General features: G+C 39.2%; 1 protein-coding gene across 3 annotated transcripts in view; it reads right to left on the bottom strand.

The window, feature by feature from the left end:
• Positions 1-27205, bottom strand: part of AP3B1 (adaptor related protein complex 3 subunit beta 1) — a 147667-nt gene that overhangs the window by 44588 nt on the left and 75874 nt on the right. For all 3 annotated transcript variants that reach the window (XM_080972376.1, XM_080972375.1, XM_080972377.1), the window contains 8 exons: positions 26156-26332; positions 21614-21800; positions 20523-20653; positions 19242-19374; positions 17419-17569; positions 14607-14775; positions 5167-5239; positions 3369-3475 (listed from right to left, as the gene is read on the bottom strand). In XM_080972376.1, the coding sequence (XP_080828502.1) occupies positions 3369-3475; positions 5167-5239; positions 14607-14775; positions 17419-17569; positions 19242-19374; positions 20523-20653; positions 21614-21800; positions 26156-26332 (1128 nt within the window). The remainder of the gene's footprint in view (positions 1-3368; positions 3476-5166; positions 5240-14606; positions 14776-17418; positions 17570-19241; positions 19375-20522; positions 20654-21613; positions 21801-26155; positions 26333-27205) is intronic.

The following is a 27205-nucleotide window of genomic DNA, read 5'->3' as shown; positions in this document are numbered from 1 at the left end:
GCGGCTTCTGATTGACTGCAGGAAACTCCTGCAGCCAAGTGGAAGCCCTGCTGGACGTTCAGCTTCCAAAAATAGTTCACAAACAGGAACAGTCACTTATGGGTTTGCGGCATTTGGGAGCCAAAATGTTCGAGAACTAAGCTGTTCAAAAACCAAGGTATGACTGTACATGCTTTACAAAAGTTGTATCCTAGTACATACAGGCGGCAACCATTTTAGGGGCATCCTTTTGGACCCAGAAGAGGGAAGAACAGGGATGGAGAAGGCTTATGCACGCTCCACCGACATGTGGGAGGATGTGCAGGGGCTGAGAATGGAACCCCCATGCAAAATGGTCATTGCCTGTAAATGATTTAAACTGCCTGATGTAGTCAAAGTAAGTGGTTCCCAAACTGTGATCTATGGACCACTAGCTTCATTCAGGTAGTCCACAGCATGTGTTTGGATTTGTGGTTTAAGATGGAAGCAGGGAGGCTGGAGTGAATTTATGAAGTTGAGTGCTAAGCAAATGAGAAATTAAAAGCAGGCACAAGTTGAGCTTCCAGAGGCAAACTATTGTATGGCTTCTTAACTATGATCAGCCCAATCTTTTCACGTCCCCTCCTCCTACCATTACACCTTGTTTCTTCTCAAAAAGCCACTCCTAAAGGGCCTCTTTCTGTTCCAGTTACACTATGTTAATACTTCTAAAGTAGTCTGGTTAACTCCCTTCCTATACAGGCAAGCATTAGAAGGTTGCTTATGATCCTTTCTATTTAGCATGAGCATAAACATCTAACACTTTTAAAAATGATTTTGAGATGGCACTACATAATTCCCATTGGGAACTGGGAGTAATGGGCATATATTCTCTGTGACTACAGGAATACAATGTGCAATACGCAGGCTCCAGTGGAAGACCTTTTATCTACTATACTGATTGGCCTTTAGCTTCTGCTCCAGGCACACCTATTAAAGTCCCTATCACATATGGTATAAACAACAAGATATATTACATTGGTGCGGCAGGTCAATACTATGGACTTGCATGGGTAAAACTACCTTAATGTACATGGCCAAAATACCCAGCACACAAACCTCAACTTAAGTAAGATTAATACATACCATTAGACAAATAATGTATTCTCAATGGCCTTGGTTGCTTCCAGACAAGTTGCTTTCTCACCTATTTTTACTGTAGCACTTTAGACCAGCGTGGCAACTGTACTCTGCTTCTTAGCTTTGGTAAAGGCTCTCATATATGAGTAATTTCAAAGGTTCATTTTTAAAACCATATGAAGTGAGCTACTGTCCCGAGTGTGTGGGCTCCTGGATTGAAGCTCACAGTTGCTTTGCTTGTCCCTGATCCTTTTTGCAATTGTGCTAAGCTAATCCAATGTTTGGCTTAGAGCAGTGGTTTTCAACCTTTTTGAGTCCATGGCTTCCTTGACGAAACACTGTGGGAGCCACTTACAATGGGGTTCCATTACATGACACCTTTAAGTGGGGATTCCCTCATTCCACCCCTGACCTGTTCTGCCCTGGTCCCATTCCACTGGATGGGCTCAAGGAAGGATGGTCGCTGGGGTAGAGAGAGAGGTATACAGGAAGATAATGGGCTGCATGTTAAAGCTGCCAGCTCCCCTGAATGTTCCTCGGAGAGAAAGAGAGAGAGATAATGCAAGAAGGTATGGGCTGCAAGTTAATGAAAGGATGGCCCCCCCAGGGCTCTCATGAACAAAAGTTCCTCAAGTCTTCCCAGGGTGCCACAGTGCACCTGTTGACAACTAATGGCTTAGAGTGCTGTCCAACCCAGGCTCATGGCTTACCACTTCCAGATTAATGAAAACAAATCTTGGTTACAGTTCATGGTTAGTCTGGACAATTAAATCATGAGCCTGGGTTTAGATGACACACTGAATCAAACCATGGGCTTAGTGGTAGCCAAGGTTTGCTAAGCATGATGTGAAATTAACACTATGATAATTTTTTGTTTTCATAGTGAGAACCTTACCAAATTTGCTTGAGCCATCTGTTACTTTGAGCATCCTACACGACAGAGAGCAAGAGACCAATAGGTTATTTTCTTAACAGAGAGATTTTACTACCATGTCCTTCCCATTCCCATGCAGTCTGGTTTTGAAACAGTATGTGGTATAATTCTAAACAGTCAGAAAAATGGGAGCTATTTGTTAAATTGTCCCTAAATTCTTACAGCAGGAAAGAGATGACGCATATTCCAGAAATTTTGACAGAGAAGCATCTGGTAGAGGACACCGAGTAGCCTTTTAAGAGGCTTGTATCTGAAGAAGCTAGTATAAGGGGAGGCTTTGGATTTAGGGATGGGAAGGACCATTAGGAAGAGGAACCACCTCCTCCATTTTTGTCTACCTGCCATGAGCCCTCCAGGACTTTGGATCTGGTCGTTCTCTATTTCATTGCCCAGGAAACTGAGTATAAAGTCATTTTAGTTGATTCAAGATATGAATAAACACCTACACAGACACTGCGTTACATAAGAGCTAACATAGGCAATCAGAAAAATACGAAGTTAGATTTGTTTTAATATAACAGGTACCAAGATAAAGAAGTTCAAAAATATATTTGGAAAGAAGAACAAGTTTCTTTGTTACTAGTTTAGAAGATTATAACATTTGTGCAGAATTTGTAAGCAGTTAAAATGCAAAAAATAAGGTTTCCCCATGCCAAAAGTTAGAATGGTGATTAACAAAAGCTATTCTGATTATACTGCCACCATTTTAAAACCACAGGCTTTAAAAAAATCCTCTGCAACATATTCTTCCTTAGTTTCATCATGAAGCTACCTTGGGGTGGGGAACCTTTTCTGCCAATGGACCAGGCCTTTAACTCCCCAACCCCTGGCAGGCCAAACTAGTAAGGTGAGCAGCTCCTCCTACCTGTCAATCACTGGATAACACTATGGCATCAGGTGACAGTGTGCTTTGAAGTCCCAATTATTGAGACTTTAAATTGCAGCAGAGGGCTGTTTGAAAGTCCTTTTGCAAATAGCGCCATGCTGTTCTTTGAAAACAAGAGGTGCCGGGGGGGGGTGTTTGCAAAATGGAAATCACTTCCCTCTCCTGGAAGAAGGCACACCCTCACTGCCCATGGCACTGAAGCCATGCCAATACCCATCCCACATCTGATATTGCATGGGTGAGCATGGTTTGAGCAAAAGGAGCTCACAAGCAAAAATGGAACCCCTGGTGGGCCAAAGGCCCCCCACCCATGATCTGTATTTAAAAATGGAATGAAGTATTATTGAATGGTCTGCAAGTCCATTATAGATCAAGATACAAGCTTACCTTAAAACAGAAAATGAGTGAGAAAAATAAGTCAGTAAATGAAAAATGAAAAATATAACTTACATCAATGACTGAAGAACTTGATAAACTTAAACCTTCTAAGTCAGCAGCTAAAGTAGGAGTAAGAATAGCTGGCTTGTGGAGTGATGTGGTAGTTGATACAGGACTGACTGCAGAAAATAAGCAGTTGAGAAGGATAGTTATATTTAAGTAAATTAAACTGGTAAGAGTATGGTTTTCTGGCATCTTAAACTTGAACAATTCAGTAACTAGACACGTACTTTATCCTACGCATTTTAATAATCATATTTAAAAAAATTTAAAAATTATGACAGAGCTTTCCAAACTTTTCATGTTGGTGACACACCTGTTTAATTTCGCAGCACAGTAATTCAGTTTTGCTAGCAAACCTGAGGTTAAACTAGCCCCTTTCCAGCCCCAGGAGGAGAGCAGGGTGTGTTCATGCAATAAACCTACACATGGCAGCCAACACACTAACGTGTCGCAACACAGTTTGGAAAACTCTGATTTATGGGATTGTACATCAACATACGTCTTAAGTTACTGTGTATGGGAAGGCGTGTATACACCTCCCCAACCACCACACACCATGTTCCAAACTAAAGGTAAACTATGTGGAAATTAATGTTAGTAGATTACTTGCTTATTATTAGAATGCTAGATTCTATGCTTTGTTGTTATATAAAGATGAAAGCTTCTTTTTTTAAATGAACCTTGATTATTCTGAGAATTCAGACATAAAAGTAAAAGTCTCTGAATTTTCTAAACACATAGGAGGTGGAGTAAGAGCTAACAGCACATAATAGGGATAGCAGAAGCCGATATCCCTGTCCCTTGATCCCCACGGCAGCCACCTCAGTGGGAATGCCACTCCTGGAAGATGCCCCTCCTCCTTTGCCCAGAGCCTCCCAATTCAGCAAGGTCCCCCAATCCTTGGTGGAACATAGTGGGGCTGGTGTGTGTGTGTGTGTGTGTGTGTGTGTCACAATTTGCTAGCTCTATTTAGCGTGCTAATCTCTGTATCCAACCTATGGAAAAACAAAACCACACTCATCTCTAGCTTTTATGCTTTCCAAATTTCTGTGCTTGAGGCTGTTAAATATTTTTGTATTACTAACACATAGAGATTTACAACCTTTGAAAATACAATCTTTCTGAATGAGACCTCAGTATGATTTCCAGATACCATGTGTCTCACTGCTACCTTGCTATGGAAAGCTATTCATTTATAAAAAGGTACTTATTTAAAAATAAAATAGTGTAACAGTATTACAATGCGCTAAGAAATGCATTTGATATAGGCTGAAAACATATAAGCCTTAAATCTTAAGAGACAAGAGAAGAGAGACCCCCCACATTTAAAGCTAAATTGTTCAGAAAGAATCTGTTTAAAGAGCATGCATTGTTCAAGTAGGCTATCCAGGGTTTTTTTTAAAGTGTGTTATGCTCTTATACAATGACAAATGCATAGAGTACACATAAATATTCCATTATATCTTTATATGAGACAGACAGTATTATTTCAGGCCTTTTGAAATTTAAATACAATGACTTGGATCCTAACTAGCCCCCTGCAAAATGATGGATTGCTTCTGTAAGTGGAAATAACTGCTTTCCCTGATCCTTCAGCAACAGTTTGGAAAGGCGAAGAGGTTGCAGGGAAAAGGAGTGTGTGTAAAAAAATGCTGCCTTTCTTCTGCTGGTGGGAGCATCCCATGGGCAGAACTCTGCTCATGGGGCACTCCCACAAGAGAAGCTTTAGTTAGGATCTAAGTCAAATGCTTTAATTTTCATGGACATAAAAAGATCATTTGAAAGGGCAAACATCTGGAGTACTTACAGTCGTCCAAATCCAAGAGTGGCACATCTTGCTTAGTAGGCGCTCTCTTCTCTTGTGAAGCTTTCTCTTCTTTCTGCCAAAAGTATATGAATGTTTAATACTTTTTTTGAAAAAAATGTGTAAGAACACTGCAGAGACTTATCCAGGAAAGAATGTAATTGGGCTCAACCTTTTTAATATTCGCTGCATAGGAATTCAGATAAAAGAATCCTGCATGCCTTTTCAACACCATTTCTTTGATGTTCTCTCCCAGTGTTCTTGCAACATCAATACAGCTCTGCTTCAACGGCGGGTCAGTGTCCTGCTCTAAGCAATGAGCTGTGCTATTACTCTATTTTTCTTTTAGTTTTTTTAAAAAAACATTTGTGGTGGCTTAGATCTAACTTTTCACATTATCAATTAGCAGTCTTTTATTTCCTGTAATCCTATGGTCCTCAAGTTTGCAGTAACTTCAAACTTTTCTCAACAACCACAACTGGTCTCACTACTTCTTTTCTCTTTGGACATGTGACCTAATCAGCTGAGAGCTGCTGCCGTACAAGACTAGGCATAAAACCCAGAGATCTTTAGTCCTTAAGAGAACTGAGATCTCATTAGATCCAGATCATCAAAGCATTTTCAGAGTAGCAAGAGACCTGATAAATTAATCTCTTTGGGAGAATAAAATTAACAGAGTTTATATATTATTGCATCTATAATTGAAACTCAAATAAATAATTATACAAGCAGGTGTAAGAAGGGAGAAGTACAAAGAAAGAACCATGCCTATACACCACAGCCTGGGAATAAAGTTCCTTGTCACAATTTACTATGAATTTTGCCATAATTTTCCAGACAACTGTATCAGCCATTTGAGTCCACAAACATGTTGATTAGTAGGACACTTTTCTCATTGAGTGGCGGAAGAAATACTCATATCTAGAGCACGCATGCAAAACATGGTGAAAGAATCCCACTGCATATGATTCGGAGCATGAGCTTAATTTAACAGGATTCAACAAATGCCATCAACAGCTCACCTCTGGAAACCATTAATATCTTCATGGAGACTATCTGCACAAACTCAGCATGACATAAGACTACTCTTTGTCCAACTTCCCTACACACTGCAAAGAACTTTGGGTGGGTAGGTGGGTGGATGCAGAATCCTGGCGGAATACAAGAGAGAAAGTCTCCAAATGGATGCAATTATTTGTCTCACTGCTGTCTTAAGAAAAGATCAACTCTTTTATGCTTTACATTTGGATTGATATCATTTTCCATTGACAGCTGGGCTAACATAGGATCGGGTGCAAGATTTTGTTCCATAATGGCAGAAGACAGTGAAAAAAATTCAAGTCCAAAAAACTTTTAGGCAACAGGCACTCCTATCACATGTGGAGGAACATGCCTTTAAGCTTACATCCTTTCCAACTTAAGGGTGAGAGAAAACTGCTAGCTCTGGAAGGGTGTAGGGGTGTCCAGTGCCATCTCATAATGACATTTAAAAAGGTTTCTTGCAGTTTAGTTGAAATGGTATGCAGTGAGGGTTTAGACCATAGAGCTCCCACCACAAGAACATGGACGCAGTATGTGTGGAAAACAGCACTTATGAACACTTAATTCACCATTGGAAGGTGATAACAGGAATAACAAAGAAAGATGGCTTGACTCCATATGGTCTTGATTTATAGCGTTTATTAACAATACTACAGTAATCTTCTTTCTGTCTCAGTCACATTAGACACTATGGAAAAATTACTTAGCAATTTAAATTGAAGTATATCCTGTGGGTTAAACCACAGAGCCTAGGACTTGCCGATCAGAAGGTCAGCGGTTCGAATGCCCGCGACGGGGTGAGCTCCCGTTGCTCGGTCCCTGCTCCTGCCAACCTAGCAGTTCGAAAGCATGTCAAAGTGCAAGTAGATAAATAGGTACCGCTCTGGCGGGAAGGTAAACGGCATTTCTGTGTGCTGCTCTGGTTCGCCAGAAGCGGCTTAGTCATGCTGGCCACATGACCCGGAAGCTGTCTGCGGACAAACGCCAGCTCCCTTGGCCTATAGAGCGAGATGAGCGCGCAACCCCAGAGTCGGTCATGACTGGACCTAATGGTCAGGGGTCCCTTTACCTTTACTCTATCCTGTGGATGTGAGCTGAATTTGTAATATAAAAGATTTTCCAAGTTTCTTTTGATTCCATGTGGATGACTGCATACAAGACTTAACATCTGTATATGTATTTCTCTTGGAAGACAACAGTTTTGCTTGGTAATTGTTTTTAAACTTTTCAATAAAGTTTGTAAAAAGAGAGATAGACAGACAAACTCTGCTTTCCCTCTATCTATATGTGCAAGAAGCCGGGTTTGGAGGGAAGGCAGCACAAATAATGGCTGGATACTACAACCAGACCTAAGTTCTGGACCTCTATTCCCCAAATGAAAATTAGTCAGGCTCAGGCAAAAGTTCACGTTATCCAATATATAGGCTCAGATTTAGTTGTGATTAAGTCCCACAAAAAATACCTTCACAGTTGGGGGCAGTAATGCTTCCAAATGCCAGTTGCTGGAAACTACAGGAGGAGAGAATGCTCTTGATTTCATGTTCTGCTCCCTGATTTCCCACAGCATCTGATTGGCTAATGTGACAACAGGATGCTGGACTAGATAAGCCTTTGACCTAATCCAGCAGGCTATTCTTATGTTCATGGGATTTCGTTACAGCTACTCAAGTGTTCAAACTGGTTTCAGTGGGACTCATTTTAGCTGGAATATGTACATTGCCTCAGTCTTAGGACAGCCAACACTTAGGAAGTCATAGTTAATTATGACTTCATTCAATCTGTATGGGTTGTACCTAATGTGAGCAGCTTGCACAATTCACCTTATTCTTTCCCCTCTGCAACCCCTGCAGCATCTTAATCTTTCCATCACCCTTCCAGTGGAGGACTGGAGCTGCAAGAACTTCACCAGGAAGTGATCAGACCATGACAATGGGGTGAGATCTACCCCCACTATCTCCATACCATCTCTTCCTCCACCTTGAGCAAAAATCAAATGGAGGGTATGCTGTGCCCTGTGTGTCAGATCAGTGACAACTTGGGAGATACCTCCATGGTCATCATTATGGCCATGAAGTCCTCAGCCAGAACACTAGAGGCAGCCTCAGCATAGATATTGAAATCATCCAGAACTATTATGGTTTCCTCTGACACCACACCCAATATCACCTCTGCCAGCTTGGTTAGAGAAGCTGCTGGGCAGTAAGGTGGATGGTACAGAAGCAGCAACCACAGTTTACTGACCAACACCAGGAGCAGGCCCTCATAGTCAGTTCCAAGTTTCCTGGCACTGGATATGGAAGTGCCATGGACCACAGCAACTCTCCTCTCATCCCTGCAGCCTACTATGATGCCAGGGCTGTCTTAAGCATATATGGCGCCGAGGTGCAAAGATCTGCCCAGCGCCCCCCCCGGTTGCCCAGTCCCAGGTGCGCAGGAGGGCAGAGCCAGCTGGCCACCTCAGTGTCTTGCTGGCTCAGTTGCCCCCAAATTTGTGGCACAGAGCCACCTGCAGCAGAAGAGCCCGCCACAGTGCTCCGACTGACGGGCGGGCTCTTCCCCGGACTTGACTCTCGGCCTGGAACCCCTGAGAGCCCTGCATCTGGGTGCCCTGCACCCCTAGTGCCTATGGGTAAGACGGCCCTGTAAGATGCTATACCAAACATCTAGGTGAACACAGTGGGATCAGATCAGCTCCTCCCAGCAAATCTACCTGGTCTCTCTAATACAAAATGGCATATTCATCAAATCAGATATGTCACTGTTTTTCTACAAATGGCAACTGTGCTTACAATGTTCTGGACTTGCCCATGGTCACAATAAGTTTAAATGTAAGAAAATGAACATAACACACACTCACTCACATTTATGTTTAATATTTACCGATAGTTTAACTGAAACAGCTTTAAAAATTGATTTTTTGTTCTTTAGTTAAAATTACAATCCACACAAAAATAAACTTGTTTCCTCCTTAAAGAAAAGAAAGCAACCCAGAGCTGAATGCTAAACAAAGAAGTTAAGCCATATCCCATCAAACATTTCTCCATTTGCAATTCATCTTGATAATAGAGATAGAACCTGGGTAAATGCATATACGACTTGAAGCAGGAGATTTCTCTTGCTCAATGCATAATTCATGTGCTCCGCCTGCAAAGTGTGTAAAATGAGAATTTCACACCGCAGCATGAGCCATGGAACTGCAGAGAAGAGGCAGATGAAATCATATTTTACTGTGTGAATTCTGTTTCTTGCCCTTCCAATATTTATACAAAACCATCATTGACAATCCAAATGCACTGACTGATCACCTACTGTTTCCATTGTGTTAGCAGTTGAAAAGAGATCAGGCAGAAAGATAGACAATTTGTTTTTTTATATTTTTTAAATAGTAGATCAGGTTTTTAACAGCTGAGTGACTGTATTATGCTTGTATAACAGGCCAAAAGTAACTGATTTTAAAATCCCACTACATAGGCTCTTATTTACTCACGCATCATACTAAAATCTGTATCTGATTTTTAACAGTATGTGATTATGTGTCAGGGAACTGACATCGGAGCTAGAGGCGGAGGGGAGGCTCTCAAATGATGCTGGAGAAGGGCCCAGCAGGGAGAGAGACAGCTCAGCAGATGGGGAAGCAAATCAGCGCAACACCAGAGATAAAGGGGGGCAGATGGGGGAATCGGCGAGAGGGCTCCAGGACTCTTCACTGGACACCAGCGAGGAGAGCACGGGTCCTCCGCTACCCACGCCCTCCCTGCGCAGAAGGCTTCCGCGCAGGGAGAGTAGGAGGAGACTTGGCGTCAAACAACTTTTATGTTGGAAAAGGTTTAAGAAACGCCCACTGACGGATTCTGCTAGCGACTGAGGCAGCCACGAAGTGAAGGGCTGTCCAGACAGAAAGGTTTAAACAAGGCAACATAGCCAGGAGAGGCGGCAACTTACGCACGAGCAACCCATACTCATTACATTATGTATCTGAATACCCCGCTATTTCTGAGCAGGATCACTAGCTGTGTTTTAGTTATGCACAACAACAGTTTGAAAGTTGTATTTCTAAGTGCATAATGCACTTGAGATACGGAATTATGCTCATTATTAGGAGACATTTTACCTTTGTGTTGTAAAAAAACAAACCAGAAGCCATGTATTAGACTAACATGTCTTCATCTTAACATTTTTATTATAGGTCCACCTTAACACTGTTTTTATAGATCATAAAATGTTTCATAATTTTATGTCACTTCAAAGGACATTTGCATTCATTATTAAATACATCTTAAGTATATTTTATAATATATAAAGTATATACCTGAAGTATATACCTAAACAGAAGGGTCCTTTATGGAAAAAGAGATTCCTTTCAAATTTTCGTTTCAAATGGAGAAAATACAGAAATAGTCAAAATTTAAAGCAGCAATGTAGTTTGGTGGCTTCAATGCACACAGATTCTCTCACAATCATTAAAATGAAAGTTAATTCTGATTTCCCCTAAGTGAGGACCTTTAGAGTTATAGTTATACCAAAGAACTCCAGTCTATTTCACAAACAGAAGTTTACTAACTGACATAGCAGAGGGCACCGTTTAAACATTCCATACGCAATTAAGTATTTTAATATGGTAGATTCCCAAGTTACTAAGCTACTACAATCCTTAAACTATTAATTGTCTTGACAGCTATTATGTCAACAGTAGTGTAATTCTATAGTTGTTTACTCACAAGTTCCACTGAGTTTAATGGGACTTGCTTCCACAAGGGTATGCGTATAACGGTGGTGGGGAACTTGTGGCCTTCCAGATGTTACTGTATCCCAAGTTCCATCAGCCCCAGCAAGCACGGCCAACCACCAGGAATGATGTTGTATTTTGGGACAGAAATTTATTTGGAAGCCCTCATTAATGATACTTATCTGGAAAGTCACAGGGAGACTAAGAGCCAAGTAGTTACCCTGGATATATCTGGATGTTGAAACCAATGACTGTTTGTTAGATTTGATGGAAGTTCAGAAGTTCAGAACTCTTCAGTTGATCTCAGAATGTAGAGCTGTGGGATCAACATTCTGACTCATGGAAATTTATTCTGAAGTGGCACAACATTGTATCTTGTTCCCAATACTGATTAAAACATAATTGTAGAGGAAAACAGGAAGCATATTTATAACTAGAAAAAAATATTTATTTTTTAAAAAACACAGGACATGAAAGGGACTGACGTTCAAAAAATCAAATGAAGGGAAAGTGAAGCAATTACTCCAGCAATGTTTCTAAACCATGTTAATCTTGGTATATTTCATCTCAAGGTTTAGAAAACAGCAATTATGCAGGTAAGGAAAGAACGTAATGATCCATCAAAGAGTGCAAGCCCAAACTGAAAACCTCCTTATTCCAATTATACACTTTTTCTACCTACAAGGAAAACTCACTGATTTCAGTGGAACTTACTCTTACATGTGCTTGGAATGTAACTCAGTTACACTCTGCTCTAAAAATCTAAGAAGCTGCACCTTTATAAAATTAGTATTTCCTCAAAGTTACAGCATAACTGTATTGTGATTAGGCATTTAGCCAAAAAGGAAGGCTGTTCATCATTATTATACGTTAGTATTTTATTTATTTAAAATATTTTAAGCTGCTTAGTTTTTTCTAACTCATTTGTCTCTGTAGCAGATTAGCAGCCAGTGCAACTTTCTCATATGACCCTCTGGAACTGTAGCACTCTGTAATCTGGCTGCCACATTTTGCATAGGCTGTGGCTTCCAGACCATTCTCAAGGACAGCCCCACACAGAGCATATTACAGTAATCATATCAGGAAGTTAACCAGCATATGGCTCGCAGTGGGCAGAGTATCCCTGTCCAGGAACAGCTGTAGATGGTAAACCAGGAAAAACTGTTCTTTGCTGTTGCAGCAGTTTGTGCCGCCAGTGATAAGGCCATCTAACCAATTCCACAGCAGGCCTGTTATTTCGAAGGAAGTGCAACTACAGCCATAAGAGCTATCTACCCAATTCCTGAACATGGGAATCAGCAATCCACTGGATATTATGGTCTCCATACGTTGGTTCACGGAGTGCACAGCCTGGGCTGATTCATTTGATAAAGTGAAAGAACTGGGAGTCATCTGCCTGTTGATGATGCCTTACTCCAAATACCCCAATGAGCTCTCCAGGTGGTTTCATATAGATGCTAAAGAGCATGGGAGACAAGATGAAACCCTGTGGGTCCCTACAGGGCTAGTGGAGAATTGCCACCCATCAGGAGTAGACAATACCTCATCTGAATGACCAGCTATTTGACACTATTAAAGACAGTTTGCCTATTAAATATAATTGTTGATAGACTTAGCTGTTTGTGCTGCTCTTCTCACTGCAATGACTACACAGAAATGTGAGATCAAAACACAAATTTGCCACTACTATCAAGTACTGAAGCAAAGCTTTCATGTTGGGAGGCAAAGGTGCCTTTATGCAGTTTGTTCTCACCAACCATGACAACAGGTATCTTGTTTTTAACTGGCCATAAAATACAACCTTCAGTATTTGCGAGTCAGTCACAGTTAAGCTTTTATAAGCACGGTTGCAGTGCTTATCATCTGGCAGCAATTAAGCATACCACAACCTTCCAAACTATGATTTTTGTGGGCCCCTTTATGTACTTTAGATATGCTTCAGCAACACTATTTTCACTGCCACCTGTACTTGTTCTCATATATATATATATATATATATATATATATGCATTTGCCAGAGACCCACACATTTTTATTGCCCTTAGTAGTCAGTCATTTCTTGTGTCTGCCACAATCACCCCTCCCCCCAGTTCTCTGGTAGGTGCAGAGGACTCAGCAGAGAGGTAAGCTTTTCACTTCTGTCATGGTATTGACGGAGTACGAAGGGGAGGAGGAGAGACGAGCAGACGAAGGGGGGCAGGAAGAGCCAGTGCAGGAAAGGGGGGAAAGCCAGGAGGAGGAAAGGCTCTCAGATGCTGGAGCAGAGCCTCAACCCCGCACAGGAAGTTCTGGCACGGATAGCGATGCAGTGTCAGTTCCATCTGCTCAGGAACGGAGAGGGTTAAAGCGGAGAGGGCAGAGACATCAGTTGAGAATGCCGCGCCTCTTCTGCTGGAAAAGGGGCGGACGTAAATCACTCTGGGAATCTGACTCACAGGATTCAGACGTGTAATTATGTGTGCTGCTTGTACATATGTAAAATAAAGGCTGTATCTATGTATCTCTGAGTGAGCAGAAGCACTTCTTGCGAAGAGTATTCTCAAGCCATCACAACTTCATACCTGGCAGCAAGGCTGATTCTTACTGCTTCCAAGTGTTCAAAAAGGTGAATGAATAAATAACTTTTCCCTTTTGAAAATTCTGAAGGAACTGTGTTTCAAAGGGGAAAGTGTCTCAGTTGGGCAGGCTGTCACCAAGAAGTGTTTCCCAGTCACCAGTGGCAACTTAGGACTAAATTTATTGGATCTTGTGTCAAAACATGTCTACAACGGTGTGAAAATGAGACTTCTATTAATTGGGCATAAGAAATCTACAATCTGTGTGACTATCATCATCATCATCATCATCATCACCATCATCGTCATCAAGAATTCCGACCATACAAACCTTAGGCTATTTAACTCACTGCCATAAATGTCTCAATATAATTTATTTCATAAAATTTATATACCACTTGATTGTAAGAAGAAAAAAAATCAAATGGAGGCCTTCTTTCTCTCTACGTAGTCTGGCCACTCTACTACTGCCAAAAACTACAAGGACTGCTGCACAAGTTTGCAAATTAAATCCAAATCATGTTGGTGAAAGTAAGAGTACACACAGTGATTAAGCGTTTATACTTAAAAGAGGCTAATAATACAATATATACCACTGTGGAACTATCCACTATTCATTTTTTCTATTTTATATCCTTTACTTTCAATGTGGCTACCAAACATAAACCTCTGAGAATGAGGGGAATCTAAACCCTGGACTGTAAATTTTCAGATAAAAGTTTATACAAATATGTAAGCTCAACAAAACATCACTGACTGAATATTATAATCAGAACTTTTATCACTTTGCATTTGTTCATCTCCAGTAAAAAAGGCTCCTATAATTTCTTGTGCTTTACAACATATATTTTATATAATGGAAACTGAGACATATTCCATTAGTGTATTGTGCAGTGGTTAATCATCACCTATAAAAAGTCTCCTTCTAGAATTGCAAAGTAACAGCATATTAATTTTCATTAACTTGCAATAAATGTTTTCGCAAAGGACCTCCAATCAAAAACAAAGAATACAAATCTACACATTTCCTGATACGTCCTGTTTCTACATGTCATAAAGGCAATCAAAATGCACCTTCAATAACTCTACTTATGACCACTTATATAACATTAAAGATTTACCTTGGGAGGAAGTGAAGTATGCACTTTTTTTCGAGTCTCCAAACTACTTTCAGAGTCAGATTCTGAGCTGGAGTCTGAAGAACTTTCCTCAGCCGAACTAGATTCTGAATTTGAAGAAGCTAGAGCTGTCTGAGATTCCACTTTATTCTCTTCTGTGCCATCCAGGTCACTAAATATAATATACATGCATAAGAAACTCAAGAGAAAGTTATAAAATCTATAAAATGAGCTAATGTTATATTATTATCAATAGCATTATTATTAACCTATTTACAGCTCTTTCAAAAGGCTGTGTAGTGTTGACTGTATATCAAATTAGTGAACAGGTATGAGCCTCTGGATAGGGACGTGGGTGGCACTGTGGTCTAAACCACTGAGCCTAGGACTTGCCGATCAGAAGGTTGGCGGTTCGAATCCCCGCGATGGGGTGAGCTCCAGTTGCTTGGTCCCTGCTCCTGCCAACCTAGCAGTTTGAAAGCATGTCAAAGTGCAAGTAGATAAATAGGTACCACTCTGGAGGGTAAGGTAAATGGTGTTTCCGTGCTCTGCTCTAGTTTGCCAGAAGTGCTCTGCTCTAGTTTGCCAGAAGTGGCTTAGTCATGCTGGCCACATGACCTGAGCTGTCTGTGAACAAATGCCGGCTACCTCGGCCAATAAAGCAAGATGAGCACTGCAACCCCAGAGTCGTCCACGACTGGACTTAACAGTCAGGGGTCCCTTTACCTTTACAAGCCTCTGGGTGTTACACAAAGCCTCCTGGCTCCTCCTTTTGTAAGAATGAGCAAAGAAACCAGAAGTCTTCTATTGGGGAGTACTATGGGCTTGAATGCTCCAATTTGTATATACCAGTTTCCTTTGCCATATTCTGGAGCACAATAGCCATACCTAGTAGAGATGGTTTAAAGTTGGTTTTCAGCTCTGGCTTGGAGACAAGCTATGTTAACAGTAACCATAATTTGTCTAATTCATTATAATTCATCTAATTCATCAACCATAATTTGTCTAATACATCACCACAAGCCATGATGTGGAACAGAGAATCAGTGCTCACAAGGAGACAAGGAGCACCACATTCCTGGTGGCTAAACCATGATTTGTTCATGATGCTTGAACCAGGGCCTATAAGCATGTGCCATGGGCTATGCAGACAGTTGCTTTTTGCAACCCACTAAACCTTTTACAGGTCCCATGCCCCTAAATCAATCTTTCCCAACCTGGGCTCCTCGGATATTGTTGCACTACAACTTCCACCATCCCTAGCCAGCAAGTCAGGTGGATGATGTAGTCCAACAACATCTGGGGACCCAAGATTGGGAATGGCTAAACTAAATTACATGGCATGATTTCAGAAGCATGATACATGAACCAATCATTAAAACTGAGCAAAAATTTCTGTACTATATAATTAAAACAATGACATTTGATTATTAAGGAAGGGGAGGATTTAGCCATAAATCTCTATACATTTGCTAATATATTTGTTAAAGTAAGCATTGGCATTATGCTATTATTTCTAGGAACCATGATTAAATGGGGAAAGAAACAGCCCCACAGCAGAGTATTAATACAAACTTAGCAATGCGAGAAATATGCAAATCCATTCTCATTTTCCAACTTGCTTTGCTCTAACTGGAAATGCAACCATCCATCTACAATTCTTCTTCATGTTATATCTCTATTTACCTCTTTAGTTCCTGAGACTTAAATGGCAGCATTCATTCCAGAAATAATTCAATGTAAACCCAATATTCCTTTAGTAAAAGAAAACTATTTTCAATACATACAAATTTCTAATTTGAAGATATGATTTTTCAGGGCAAACTTATTTCATTACTCAGTTTTGATAGGTAATCATTGTTTACCTTACTGCTTAAGAGTTTCAGATGTTAATCTAATGAAAAAAATTTACTAGTAACTAGCTTTTTAACTTTGCAATGATGAAAAGCCTGTATTAATTTAACCTACAGATTTCATTTGTTCTGAACAGGAAAAACAATATAAATCACTTTTAAAATCATTAAATCCTGACTTAAATTAATAAAGTCATAATTAGGGCATTATGCTGTGTTTGTTATGGAAGTGGCAGGGCGAGCTGCTTTAATTACTGTCTGTAATAAAAGGAGCAGAGTGCGTACTGCGCCCCAATCAGCGCTGTCAGCCACGACTGAGCTGAGCTGCAAACTCATCAAGTGAGCTGGCAGCAGGCTACAGAGTAAAAGGGCGATCATGTCTGCAGAGGCCACTTGCTGACAGAAGTGGAAGAAACAGATTCAGACAATCCAAGGTATTAGCCCCAATTACTTAAAATTTTAATGATATTTTAATACATGTTAACTCTGTTAGTAATAGGCAATCTTAAAAAGCCCTAACACTTAAGCAGCTTCTGACCGTCTCCCTTCACGGCCCTTGCCTCCAATATCTGGATCATAATCCTTTTAATATAACATTATTTAGGGAAAAATCAATTGCCTTAGTTGCATAATGGCAAGATATAGAAGGATTTAATTTTAGCCCTCAGCAAAATCGCTGTATAAGGTAATTAAGTGTTTCATAAAGTGGCATGATAACTGTTCAGCCTCCCAAGGTTATGTTAATACACTCAGATCACCACCTAAATATTCAACAAAAGTTACATTAAAAAAACCCCAAGCTGCTAAATTTACATATAACATATATAATGGAAAAGATGAAAATGGATAGCGTCTTTTCAAAGATAATATCATTATGAAAAACATTAATGTGTTCTTTCCACAGACACTGTAGCATCAACATTCCAATTTGCTACCTGTCATAACAAAAAAACCCTACATACCTCTTTAAAACTGCAGTCCCTTTTTTTGAGACACCACTTTTGGCTTTTGGTTTCCTGTTACCATCATCTTCAGTAGAGGAGCTCTCACTACTTTGCTCACTGCTGTCTTCTTCCCCTTCCTTTTTTTCTTGTTCACTATCAGATCCACTCTCTAAAATGCAAAACGAAAAGCCTTTCATTTGTAAGCAATTCAAGTAAACAACTTAATAAAACTATTTAAGTTACTTGGTGTTTAAGCACCCTGGCACAATCCACGTACTTAAAACTGTGAAGGCTGGCTGCTATAAAATGTTGCTTTTATAATTCTACAACAATTTATTCAAAAAATGCTAGCACTCAATAATCTGGTTTGTGGCTATCATACCCCAAGGGGGTGGGGAAGAGGAAGGAAATTAGACATGACCTTCCATGTCCTCTACCTTCATTCCTCTGTTCTAATGTAGCATCATCTTCAACATTTAAGTATTTAATCTATTCTTGAACACACATCTAGTGATGACAATTTAATCAGGAATTTAAACAAGTTATTCGTTTTCTAATCGGCTGGAAAGTGTTTCTAATATCTAACTTAAAGGTACACTTTCCCAGTTTCAGTCCATTGATTCTAGTTATAAGCCTTAATAATCCCTAACGTTTTTTCTCTTGTGTCCTCAGTGTTCAGGAGAGTATGTCAACTTGATTCAAAAACATGTAATTTCTATGTCTATATGTACATGTGCCTATATTATTTATACCTGTACCTGAGCAATTTCTTAGATTCAAATGATGGATGCGATGGATTGCCAACATGGCCAAGATGAAGAGTCATGTAAAGGCTTGCATAGCATTACAGATTTTAAAATTCTTTCACCACATATTTTATATTTGGTCTTCAAGTTTGGATTCTTGCAAAGATTTAGAAAAAAAGACTGCAGAATATATTACTTTTATATAATTCACTTTAAGAAAGTAATATCCGATGCCAACATGATTTACTGATCAGCTAGTACATAGGGGACTCAATAAGAATTAATGAAAGGTATGTGGCCCTAGAAAAGTAGCAAACTCTCCCATATTACAGACAGATAACATATCTACCCATACAGCACTGAAATCCTAAAATCGTATCTTAATATTCCTATTGACTTCTAAATAAATGTTAACTTCAGATTTTTACTGAAGCTCAATATGACACACACTTCTGGCATATTTCTATTTAGCATACCCTCCAACAGGTCACACGTATGAAGTGAATGAAGCCCCTACTACATCAACAGCCTTTTCCTGTGGCTGATGCCACATAGTTGAATTTCCTCTCAGCTAGCTCCCTACTTGTAATATTTCCACCAGCAGGCTAAGACCTTCCTCTTTAGAAGACAAGGTGCATTCAGACAACTTTGACAGCTGGGCTGATACCAGGGCAATCAGCATTTTAATGTGGTTTTAAAATGTTATTTGTTGTATTTAAACTATTGTTTTTAACTAGTTTATTTTTATTACTTTGTACTTTCAAATAAAAAATTTCTGAGTATTTTAAAAGAGTCAATGCACCAAGATACAGGAATAGGTATGAGCATGATGTGAATCTACACACATGGGAGTAAGGCTCTGAAGTCCATTTTATTTTTGTCTGAATAAACAAGTTTAGCTTTGTACTCTAACATAGAAACCACATTATGTGACTATAAGAATGCAGAGGTCTATTCATCACAGTGCAACAATTTTTCTTACTCAAAAGATAAAATCATTCACATGCAACACAAATTAATGGGTTTAAATACTGGGACATACTGGGAACACTATTTCATAGTTCTGAACTGTGATTTTTCTTTATCCACACATACCACTGTCACTGCTGCTAGAAGAATCATCACTTTCCTCCTCCTCCTCTTCCTCCTCTTCTGATTCAGAGTAGAATCTTTCATCAGTGTGTTTCTTTTTCTTTTCCTTCCCTAATATTGAAGTCCATTCTTTTGCCTATTCATGTTTTTTTAAAAGAAGAACACATAGTTTAAAAGTTGTGATAAATTCTATTTACAACCATGAACACTCTCTTTTCTGACCAGTCACACAGGAGTGCATGCACACACACAGAAGCAAATATAATCTAACATATAAATAAGGGGAATTGTACTGAGCACTCCTAAACAAACATTTATACCAAAAAGTTAGAATAATCAATGCGGCTTACAACAAAAAATATTAAAAACACAAGACAATTTTATCGCATCAACACAAGTTTTTTGTGTCAACTGTAAACACATCTATCTTTACTTTGCAAAAAATAAAGAAAAATGACTGGAATGTTTATTTATTTATTACTCTTTCCTATTGTATTTTATTGTCTTTTACTCTATTATACACATTTGGATGGGATGATGTGCTTTATGTCCTTCATTTTTTGTTTTCTTGGTGCTGGTCTCTGACGGCAGTAATAAAGATTTGATTTGAAAAATTAATGAATATTCTGATCAATAAATATGTTTAATAATAGAAGGAATACTTCAACATGTGCCCTGGCTTTGCTTCTGCTCAGACAGCAGAACATTTTTATCCTGGTATGGAAGAAGGAAACCAAATAAAAATAAAAATAAGAAAACCTCCTAAAAGGTTCAGTATCTACCTAGACTCAATCCACTAAGTTTCACAACTTCTCTTCAGTCATCAAGATGTGCTGTGGGCAGCCATCTCTAAGCAATAGCTCAAATTCAACTACCTATTTTAGACCAATTGTGAGCATTTTGGTGGTGTTGAAAGGCGAATATGCATTAGCAGTTTGCATTATCCAAGAACAGATATTAAATCTCTTGATGTTTGCAAATCCTAGTAAACCACATGATATTCATATTAAACTTGGAAGGCTGAATTAATTACTGGAAGTACTCATATACCAGCAAGCAAAGCTGGAAACAGAGTGACGGAAAGAAAATATATACAAAGAAGATACAGCAGAGGAATATGAAGGGTTTCAAAGTAGCCAACAGCAGCTGAAAGGACATTTTACAATAAGTTTATTGAAACCCAATTGGAAGTCTTGGTAAGTAAAGTAACCCCCCTGTTCCTAAACACACTTGCATAATTCCAAGCTCCCAAAACAACAATATTATTTTGAAAAGTCAACATACCGGCTCAATTACTTCTACATTTCTCACTGAAGGGTCAGGTGCAACCTCTGGCCAATTAGACAACTCCAGATAGCCATTGGCTTTCATGTTCAGAGTATGAGACAAAGTACCAAGCTGGAAGTGCTCCCTATCTGTTGGGGGTGGGGGAGGGAAAGAGGTGAAAAATATACTGACATGAGCTCTATATCACAAAGAGCAATCTTAATCAGGACTAAAGGTAATTGGTGTTACATTACCTCAAATGTCATGGAATAAATATAAACTAGGAAGCTCTTCATAGGTCAAAAAACTGATTCCAGTCCATAGATTACAATAATCTCACCCATAATGGTCAATAAAAAAGCTAATCAGTCAGTGTGTTTAGAGGTGTTGCTCTGAAATGTAGCTTCTCTAAAAATTACTTTACTGTGAATATTAAGAATGACAGCACAGTTAAATAATCCATATACATGTCTTGGCACAAACACATCCAGAATTTTAATAGTTTTTTCTTTGCAAGGAGTGCTGCTTTCAGAGTTTAAAGCAGGATTAAAATACCAAAGTATGAATTTTTTAAGAAAACAGATAATGTACATAATAAAATTACTAACCGGGGCCACAGGATAATTTTAAATAGAACAGGGAGCAATGGAGGGTGTAACTCACAGCAGTTTAGTCTATAAAATGGCTTAGGAACCAAAAATACTAGTAATCCTAATATACCAAACACAAACTTAATCTGGAAGTAACTTTAGTTTGATGCTTCTCAATAATAATAAAAAAGCCACTCTAGAAGTTCAAAGTTTTGTGAATGGCCAAAGACCTTTCTACACTGACTATGATTAGTACAAACATAGCAGTTTTTATTATTCAGAAAAGGTAAAATATAGACATTACAAATTAAGTTTTAAAATTATTTTGGATTACCAGATACCATTAAATGTCAGAATAAGAAAGAATTTAGAGTTGACCACTCTCCCTTAAAAAATTGTGAAACTAAAATCATGTTGCTCATTTACAAATTGTAAGCAGACTATTTAGCAAAACTTGTCTTAAGGATACAGATCTGCAGATCTGCAAATAAGATTTGGTAGAAAATTTGACTGACAAACCTTTAAAAGGAGACTCGAGCACTGGGGCAGGCTTCTGCGCCAGAAATATTTTTTTGGCATATTTGCTTAAAGCTCCACTCTTCTCATTTGGAACAATGAGCTGCCTAATAAATCTTGTACGGTCTCTGATGTCGTAGCTTTGATCATACTTGCCGAGATTTAATATGTACTGGGTAAGCAATTTTGTCTGTGAAAAACAGGGCAAGAAGAGAATACAAGTTATTTATGATTATTGATAACTCTGGATAAACATATTTAAAGAGGTAATAAAAATGAATGGTTATGTCAAACAAATGTTGTTCCATAGGGAATATGCATTTCTAAAGCAGTAAATGGAATTTTGAAGCCAACGCACATGTCCTCTTCTGTATTGGGGAGGTGAATGCTGAGTACTGAGAAGCAGCCATGTGCTAGATTATTAAACTGCTGAAGTGGAAAGAAAGGCATCATTAAAAAAATAATCATATATGGCAAACCCGCTGAAGGGCCTACGTGAGAATAATGAATGTGGAAATACAACTAAAAACATGGCACTCAAAACTTAATCGGAAAAATATGCAGGACATCAAAACATCAGAGGGTATTAGGAGGCTGGCAAACTGCTTCTGCTGAGGTGTGTTTTATGAAGAGATACTGTCCCTGGCATAAGCAGTGTCTGCACTCTGACTGCACTCAGTTACTTTACTCTGAATTATGACCCATTAAAGCAGACACATGAATCACTGAACTGGATTACTGCAAATTATTTGCAGTGCATTTAGCTGTTACTTTTTCATAAAAGCAAGCTGCTGATGCCCTCTAAAAACCAGGATAAAAGACTTCTTCCCTTTCCCCCCTCACAGCTTAAAGCTTCTGGTAATATTGGTCATTTATTTATATACGTAAAAGCCGGTTATATTATCACAGCTTTTTATAGCATAACCAGACTCTCTAATTTGATGTGTAGGAATATTAATTATTAAAATTACCCAATGCATGTTAACCTTAATAACTGCGTAAGAGAAAATTGGAAATATTATACAAATAGCCCACGGAATACATTTTGTATAAATGTATACAAAAATGCAATAGATACAAAGATCAAAACACTGTATCACTTAAAAGTAAAATATGCATATATTATAATTCTTCAGTTGAAGAAAAGCTGCAAATCTTATTTGAGTTTATAAAAAGACACATCCTTCAAATTCACAGAATTAAACTCTGATATATAAGCATGCTTTTCTCAACAAGATTTATATTGAAAAAGCACAATCTCTTTGAAAGAATTTTCTCATGATGCAGAATTGAATATTTTGTTGCTCTATAATTATGCCTGAAGAATGTTAAGTAGCATACACTGTAAAATGGACAATTATCTTTCTTTGAAGATATCCAATAGTCCTTAGTTCAATATATACTGTTTCATTAGAAATGCAATTCAGTGTTGTTTTGAATGATTTATTTTGACTATAAAACTGCATTAAGTGAAACCAGTGGCATATGATTGTGGCTGCTACCGATTATGGAATATTAAGGCAAGTTGGAAATTTCAGGGGCTTCCAGCACTGAGAAACCAACAGAAAATTGCTGAAACAGCAGATCAAACCCATCAATTCTGTTCTGATTCTTAGTGCTACTGATGCCAGACACTGTCAGGACCAGTTTCTGCCTACTTCTCTCTGACTAAAGAAGGGCGTAGCAAAGTTACTAAAGAAGGAAAATGATCAGCTGGAAACAGAAGGAAGAAATTTGGAACAAATGTAGTGTTTGCTATGCTGATCAAAACATGGAAACACTCAAAATTTGGCAGGGCAGCCCTTTTCTTAAATGGCCTCACAGGTGATGTTAGATTTCAAAATGTCAACTGAAACTCAGTTACACTCGGATATGACCCATTAAGTTTGTGAAAAGGAAATCTGGCAGACTTATTATTGCTGAAACACCACTGCCCAATCAAAAAGGCCAAACATGAAGTTCTAAGTCCTGTAAAAATCTTTCTATACAGAATATTGACTACAGTATTATGTTGGATGGTAGAGGACATTTAGCCTCATGCACCTTTCTTCCTAGAAGACACTAATGAACTCATGGATCTTGGAGATATAATAATGCAGGAAATTGTTGTAAAGGCAGATAAAAATCATACAATGTTGATCAGACATAATTCAGTAAGTTTTTGACAGTTTGAAGTAAATCACTTAAACACTGTTTATCTGTTAACTCCCAAACATAAGGAACAGATATAAAAAGAGTGGCCTAAAATCAGTTCTCAAAACCGGTAATTGCTTGCCCTCCACCAACTACAATTGCTTCCCTGCTTGAAGATAAGGTGGATTTTGAGGAGCAGAAGAAACAAGGCTATTTGGCTGGCCATTTGCCCTTGTTCTTGGAGGTGCTGGATAAACCCAAAATGATCAAGGGACTGCAGCAACTCCTCTATGATTAAAGGTTAAAGAGTTTGGGTTATTTAGTTTAATTTAGATTAGAAAAAAAGCTAAATGGGGGGACATTCTGGAGATGAATGAAATTATGGATGCAGTATGGAAAGCAGATAGATGCATTTTTGACACACATATCATACTAGGATTGGGATGATCCAATAAATCTGATAAATACCTAAGGGCACTTGGGAAAGAACCAATGAAGGTAAATAATGACTGAAAATGGGGGGAAGTGGGGAGAGATTAATTTTGTTTTCAAAAAAACTCACTTTAGGTGTTACATATGAACCAGGAATCCTGCTTTATAGGCAATATTTAACTAACCCACGGTTTGAAATTGACTTGTCTATTTTATAAACCACAATCCTATTTGTATATGACTGTAAGCTGAGATTCTGAACTTTTCTGCTGCCATGGAGACTTTATGGCTACTATGCATGATAACATTACTACATCCAGTGTCAGAGGCAGTATATGTCTCTGAAAACCAGTTGCTGGGAAGCACAAGTAAGGAGAGCGCTTATGTCCTGCTTGTGGGTTTCCGACAAGCATCTGGTTGGCCACTGTAAAAACAGGATGCTGGACTAGATGGGACCTTTGGTGTCATCTAGCAGAGCTCTTCTCATTGATTCTCAAATCTTATTTCAACTGAAGATTTATAGTATCTGAATGGCAGAGGCATGTAATTTTAAAATGTTTTGGAGTTCTGTTTGATTAGTTTGCACTGAAGGACAGAATCCAAAGTTGCACCTGATCTTGGGCAATTTGTCACTCCCCCTGCAGTTGCCTGCACAAGAGCCCATACAAGAGACTGCTGTGGAGAGGAGGGCGTGGTCTTCTGCTCAGTCAATACTGGAATAAATCCAATATCTATGGGTTCTGCATTATGTCCAAGTTGTATGAAACTGTATTTCTTTGGATTAAGGTGCATCTTTTCACTGTCGAACAGGTTGTACACTAAATGTACACAGGTTTCCTAGGTTGTAATTCTTTTGGAAATATCTTTGGCCTTTTAGACATGTTTTAGGATTCATCTTTTCCTCTTCAATCATTTTATTATATGACTAACCTTGGGTATGCTGATGAATTTCTGAACCAAGGAAAGGGAGGAGGTTATTAAAAGGATATGAATACTGTAACTCTAAACTCCCTTCTCTTGCGGGGGCCCAATTAGTGCCATTGCCTTCCGTTAAGAGTTTGGGTGTAATCCTTGATGCCTCCCTTTCCATGGAGGCGCAAGTTACAGCAACAGCCAAGGCGACATTTTTCCACCTTCGCCGCATCAAGCAGTTGGTCCCTTACCTTTCCCACCCCAACCTGGCCACAGTGATCCATGCGACGGTCATCTCCAGGCTTGACTACTGTAATTCGCTCTACTCGGGGTTGCCCTTGAAGCTGTCCCAGAAACTCCAGCGGGTACAGAATGCTGCAGTGAGGCTCCTCACGGGGTCTCTGCCATGGGAGCATATTCACCCAGTGCTTTTCAAGCTACACTGGCTCCCGGTGGAGTACAGGGTCAGATTTAAGGTGTTGCTTTTGACCTTTAAAGCCCTTCACGGCCTAGGACCCTTGTACCTACGGGACCGCCTCTCCTGGTATGCCCCACAGAGAGCCTCAAGGTCCATAAATAACAACACGCTAGTGGTCCCAGGCCCTAAGGAAGTTAGATTGGCTTCAACCAGAGCCAGGGCCTTTTCAACTCTGGCTCCGGCCTGGTGGAACGCTCTGCCTCATGAGACCAGGGCCCTACAGGATCTGATTTCTTTCCACAGGGCCTGTAAGACAGAGTTGTTCCGCCTGGCCTTTGGCTCGGAGCCAATTTGATTCCCTCCCTCCCTCTCTTTCTTTTTTCTTTTCCTTCTCCTCCTGCGATGAGGCTACATTTTAATATTTTAATGTTCCATTATTTTAATGTTGTATTTTATTTTTGTTTTTAAGTTGTAATCATTCATCTTGTTTTTATTATTGCTTGTAAGCCGCTCTGAGCCCGGCCTTGGCTGGGGAGGGCGGGGTATAAATAAAAAAATATTATTATTATTATTAAAGCTTGACGCCTCTTTAGTTAATATTAGTAAATATGTCTAAACAGACTTGTATTTTAGTTTCCTCTCCTTCTTACCTGCTTTGAGTTGGTTAAATATAATTTTGCTCCAAGATTTAAAATTTGCAGCTTCACAAGGTCATCTTCATCAGTGAAGCTCTTGGCCAGTTTTCTTAAAACATCAGGGGCTATTTTTGGAACTCGTTCACAGTATTCTCCAGTAAGCCAAAGAATGCTGGCCCTAGCCACGGGAACCTTAAAATAAAAAATGAGTAAACACACAATAATTTATGCATTTGTGAAATACATTTCCTCAATGGTATGCACGTTGGAAAAATTAAGATACTTGAAATAAAACCATCACAGTCAAACTAATGGTAAATTAGTACCAAATGTATACTTAGACCTAGTATAAGGCACAGAAACAAGACCTTATTAACAAATACTCAGTTTTAAGAAGCCTTCGCTTCACAAGAGAGATCCTAGCCCAGCAGCGGGTAAGCCTTCAGGCTTGCAGAATACTTGGTTATTTTACCAGACTCCTGACAGCCACGAACTGGATTGGGTGCAAAACCATGGCAAATGAAGGTGAGGGGCAGAAAGCCAGGCACAACATGGTGGTTCAGAGGGAACAGCCATTTTTACCTATTGTAGGTTTGGGGGCGCGCGCTGCATGTACAAGTACAGATTTACAAAAGAATGACTAGAGATTAAGGTTTTTAACAGTATAATTTTGCTATTGGGAGCAGAAGTCTTTTTGCTGTTGTCATTGTTAAACAACTGGGAATTGGAAACCACTGCCACTCTACCATGAGGTTTCTCAGTAGATTCTTGTCTAGTTCCTGCCCTAGTTCATCAGAAACTGTTGGATGAAAGACTCAATGGGTGAGTCTGGCAACCTCCAATAATATGACAATTATGAATGGCACATGCATTTAGATTTGTTTGCTGGTTACATATAAAACCACAAAAAATGAGTTATGCATACCTGTATGTACCAGGAGAAAAATAATTTACACATACAGTTAATAACTGACCTGTGAAAACTTTGTACTCTGTATCCAAACCCATATGCAAAACATATTGTAACTGGGCACCCAGCATAAAAAAAATATCTTCATGCTACTA

Source organism: Podarcis pityusensis (genome assembly GCF_964106645.2).
Source record: "Podarcis pityusensis genome assembly, chromosome: 11".
NCBI classification, from domain to species: Eukaryota; Metazoa; Chordata; class Lepidosauria; order Squamata; family Lacertidae; genus Podarcis; species Podarcis pityusensis.
The sequence above is the reverse complement of the archived record's forward strand: the minus strand, read 5'-3'. Positions and strand labels throughout refer to the sequence as shown.